Source organism: Plectropomus leopardus, unplaced genomic scaffold (genome assembly GCF_008729295.1).
Source record: "Plectropomus leopardus isolate mb unplaced genomic scaffold, YSFRI_Pleo_2.0 unplaced_scaffold29062, whole genome shotgun sequence".
Lineage (NCBI taxonomy): Eukaryota > Metazoa > Chordata > Actinopteri > Perciformes > Serranidae > Plectropomus > Plectropomus leopardus.
Genome location: NW_024631671.1, coordinates 1 through 4,640, shown reverse-complemented (window position 1 = coordinate 4,640; position 4,640 = coordinate 1). Strand labels below are relative to the sequence as shown.

General features: G+C 40.0%; 1 protein-coding gene across 1 annotated transcript; it reads right to left on the bottom strand.

The window, feature by feature from the left end:
• Positions 1–1,200: 1,200 nt before the first annotated feature.
• On the bottom strand, positions 1,201–4,537 carry LOC121938286 (microfibril-associated glycoprotein 4-like). The gene is made up of 3 exons (XM_042481550.1): positions 4,421–4,537; positions 2,795–2,962; positions 1,201–1,888 (listed from the first exon to the last, which is right to left on the bottom strand). Exons 1-3 carry the CDS (start codon positions 4,500–4,502, stop codon positions 1,635–1,637), a joined length of 504 nt encoding a protein of 167 aa, XP_042337484.1. The 5' UTR covers positions 4,503–4,537; the 3' UTR covers positions 1,201–1,634.
• Positions 4,538–4,640: the final 103 nt, after the last annotated feature.

Below are 4,640 nucleotides of genomic sequence, written 5' to 3'. Positions count from 1 at the left end.
TATTTCATCCTTAAGGTACCGTACACACCTCTGCTGATCAGATTGGCTCGAAATGAGGCTCTCAAATTGTGTATATTGAATGACAGAGAGGGCTGATGCAGTAACTTATATGTATGTGCTGTCATGTCTCTCCAGGCCACCAGGGGGCAGAGGCCAGGCCCACAGGAGAACATCGAGCTGCATTATTAAAACCTCTGTATTTGCAGAGCTGAAGGAGGGCCAGATAAAGAGGAGTAAGCCCAGGCAGGAGAGTAGGCCCTCCAAAAATCTCACCTAACATTCAGATGGATTTTCTTAGCTGCCACTCAGCTCTGACAAGGATTTTTAAAAGATGCAGTCTCTTTTAACTGCTACTAAAATGTAAGCAGGAAGAGAAACCTAAAGAAGTGCTGTTTTCTCAAATTTGAACTCACACAGGTTTTTGCATCCCAGTATTTACTAGGAATTGAGTCCATTTTGAAGAACTCTCCACCTCAAGATTTAAGTCTTATTCCAACGCTTAGTGCCAATGCAGCAACTGTGACTGTTATGAAGCAAGATGACAAGTAAGGGCATGGAGGTCAGGACTGGTATGAACGGTGTCTTGACTTTTTTTTTAACATAACCATGTTTGCCTTACTTTAATCAGCTGTTTATTTGCCTAACCCTGACTATACTCTTAAGGGATACTTTGCCAATTGTCAACCAGCTTTGTATTAAAACAATATTGGTAGTATGTATAAATGAACTGAAAAAAAACATTGTCGCAACTGTGAATAGTCAAAATAAAACTTAAAAAGATTAAACAAATGAAAATTCAGTATTTCAAATTTGGATTAAGGCTAATCTATGATCATTTTTATGCTTTTTTGATATGCATTTTAGCGTCAAATAACACATTAAGAAAGTTTTTAGTTATTTGGGTTCTCAACATCGTAAAATGTTTACAGAAACATGTTTTAGCGTGCTGTTTAACTAAAGATTGATCAATTACAAGCCAAGAAATTGTTTCAAAAACCCATCCAATTGTCTCATAAATACATTCATTGCTTCTTATATGCTCATTTTTTTTTATCTGTTCTTTAAGTTCTGACTCAATAAATTAAGAGGTCATTGAGTGTGGTAACTGTTTTCAGGTCCGTCATGAGTGCGTCTACCCTGATGAGAGCGTTCGTGCAGAAAGACGCAGGAGACAAAATGAAGACATCAGATCTCATCAGCTTTGATGCTCTGCTTATTATTTATTGTCACCGTACAGCTGATAATGATTCACATCAGGGTTTCAGACCTTCACCAACATGCAAATTTCTTTTTAACTTTTAACTTTTTCCACTTTTAAAACTGTGTTGAAAGTTGATACAGTGATTTATATTTAATCAGACTTTTTATATGTGTTTCTATTTAAAGGTTTCAGGCCTGACTTTCCTACTGCGGCACACGGACTGAAGTCACACTGAATGTGTTCCTGCTTTAAGCCACCACAGAGGGTAACAAAACTAACACACATTATTTGATTTTCTTGTGTTGATGGATTGTGTTTGTGCGCAGTTTTAGGAAAATAAGGCCCATCATGAGATTATGTTGAATGAGAGAAAGAAGGAAAAAATCACAAGAGATCAGCTGATTATATTCTGCTGTACGTGGGTCCTGGAGATCTACCGCACAGGACGGATCTTCATGCTGATGGTCTTCAGGGAGTAGTCATAACCTTTCCAGGGGAACCAACTTATTCCAGCAGCATGAGGTGTATTCCTCAGCCCCCAACCATAAAGTCCATTGGGATTTGTTCTGTGACATGCATTGTACCAGAATGCCCCCAGATATATTTTGGCACAGTTTTTGAAATTCTGGTCCTGGTCTTTGTCGAAGGTGGAGAACTTCTGTCCATTGTGATAACTCAGGGCATCTCCTACAGAAACATGGACACACACAGGAAGTATGATCACAACACTAAACTGCTAATGACACGATTAACAAAAACACTACGACTGTGCCTCTAATCACGGCTGCTGTGGCTGCCCTGCTACCTCTCTTACAAATGTGTGGTACTGAAGCTGCAGCTGTTGTTTCTATAACATAACATGTAGGGTTAAATCGATCATCGTATCAATAAATAATATTGGTTAATAACCAGTAATATAAGTCAGTAGAATGTCAGTAAATGTCAGTAGAAGAAAGCCAAAATGGGTCTGTCTTACGTTGTTGATCCACCAGATAGCTGAGAGGTCGATTTTAACGCAGGATAAATGTCGGCATGTTATGTGTTTTTCAAACCACTGATAAGTTACATTTGTACGTTATTATGAAGCGGATATGTTAAAACTTTATGTATAACACCGTGGTTAGTATGTGGTTAGGTTTGGATACAAAAGCCACTTCTACAAGCATCCCAAAATCCTGGAAATGTCCTAAAGTCTGAGTATGTCCAAAAATCATAGAAATGTCCAAAAAAACTAAAAAAACATCCTAAAATTCTAGAAATGTCCTAAAATCAGAAAACACCCTAAAATCCTATTAATGTCTTTAAGTCCTCAAAGTTCTGAAATCCCAGAAACGTCTTCTCATATGGTATGCGTGAGATGATTTAACGATTTAATGTTTTAATGTACACATACAGATTTAATGTTTTTATAGTTTGCAGAAATGTACAAAGTATTTTTCCTCTGCCGACTGTACAGTTTTACACTCCTGCAGCTTCAGGTGTGTGAAGGATGTTACTCGGCTTTTATTGTCATTTCTGAGATCAGGGCAGAAAAATCGGCAGCGGCGCCTTCGCAGATGGTATGTAAACAAGTATATCTTCAGCTTTACTCACCTGCCCCTCCATAAATAAATCCAGATACATGCAGTCTGTACCCTTCGGACTCTGAGTCGATGGAGAACGAGGAGTAACGAGCTGACATTTTGTTGCCATCGAAGTCCTCCATGTTGACCAGCAGCTCGTAGCTCTTTCCCTTAGTCAGGTTATGAAGAGTCTCGAGACCTGAAAACAAACATAAAGAAACAGTGAGTTTCATGAAGCAATGTATTGTCATAGAGCGGGATGTTTGGTATCCTGCGAAAATGCATGTATGATATCATATTAAGTAGCGCCACACGAATGCCGTTTTGTCCTCAACAGGCAGTTACTCAGTTAACATACAGTTACGGGGGTTAAGTTTAGGAAGAGAAACGTGGTGAGGGAGCACCTTAAAATGACTCGCGGTTCACGTGGTTCTGAACGCATGTTTTCAGGGGAAAGTCTGGTGTCGTGACTGATCGACCACATCAGCGGGGTTTCCATCAACCCTCAAAATGAAATTGCAAATATAAAATACGCCTAATGGAAACACGTCAATTTAAAAAAAAACTTTTTACGCTCCATGAGGTGATATTTCAGGCAATTCTAAAAAGCCATATTCTACAAACCCTTAGTCTTTCTAGGTCACATGACGCTGTGAGGTCACATGACGCTGTGAGGTCACATGACGCTGTGAGGTCACATGATGCTGTGAGGTCACATGACGCAGCAGGAGCTACAGGAGCTGTTATTGCATCACATAACTGAGAAAGTTTTGAATCCACAATTCCTCTGTGAGATCGTGGACTACATCTCCCAGAAATCCCTCATACGTGGCCGCTCCCACGTATAAGGGGCTCGCCTTTCCATCGTGGCTCCATAACACGCCTACGTGTCCTCGGATTGGAAATTATGACGGGTAGTTTGGTGGCTGCAATAGAAATAAAGCTGCTGATGTTTCGAACATCCATCACCATGGTTACTGGGATGTTATCACCAGTCGCTCGACATCACTCAAAATCTGCAATGGAAACTCACCTACTGTTGGGACTGCTACCTTGTTTACTTTCATTAACACATTGGTCCTGTCAGTGATGTCACAAAGAAATGATATTTCGGCTACATTTTCCCTCTAAACATTTTAGTCACTTACCTCAGAAATAGTGGAGAAAGGGGTGAAGGGATGGACGAACAAATGAAGGAATGTGACACAAGGAAAAAAGGAATTATATTTTTAAAGTTCAAATTAAAAAAGAAAAGCGCATTTTCTTCAGGAGTAACGTCCGTGTTTACGCTGGTAAACAACATACGTGTTAAAAAAAATAGACTTTAAAATTCTCAGCATTCTGACTGCTGGAGTTTGAATTTACAGCATTTACTTGTACTTTTACTTTCAGTACTTAAGTACATTTAAATGATACTTGTTCTCATTCTGAACTCGTATACGTCCACTCTGTCAGAGCATTTGGCGGACAAACGCGTGATGCCAAAAGCCACGTTCGGTGTCCAACCAGAACGAGTCTGGACAGAACTGGAGACAGCTCCCCGATCATGTGGCTTACAGACAATTTGTATATGCACATATATACAGATAGTTTTGCGTTACTTTTCGAATGTATATGTATGGACAGTGAGAAACAGCCTAGTCAGTTGGTTTCTCACCGAGCCAGTACTCTCCAGCAGAGTTACCAAAGCCCATCTTGTATTGATCCCAGGGACGGTAGAAGTTCACAGAGCCGTCCATCCTCCTCTGGAACACCTGGAGAGACGGGATGGAGGGTCAGCTAGCTAAAAACGCAAGATATCTGACAGCTTTTAGTACCAGACTACATATTTTTACTAGTATGTGATTTATTGTGAAGGCCCAACAGGAAGTAGTAAT

Coding starts and splice junctions, on each gene's coding strand:
- LOC121938286 (XM_042481550.1), bottom strand. CDS start 4,502: ATGGACGGCTCTGTGAACTTCTACCGTCCCTGGGATCAATACAAGATG. Junction 2,963..4,420: donor TGCTGGAGAGTACTGGCTCG/GTGAGAAACCAA, acceptor GTTTGTTTTCAG/GTCTCGAGACTCTTCATAAC. Junction 1,889..2,794: donor ATTTATTTATGGAGGGGCAG/GTGAGTAAAGCT, acceptor ATGTTTCTGTAG/GAGATGCCCTGAGTTATCAC.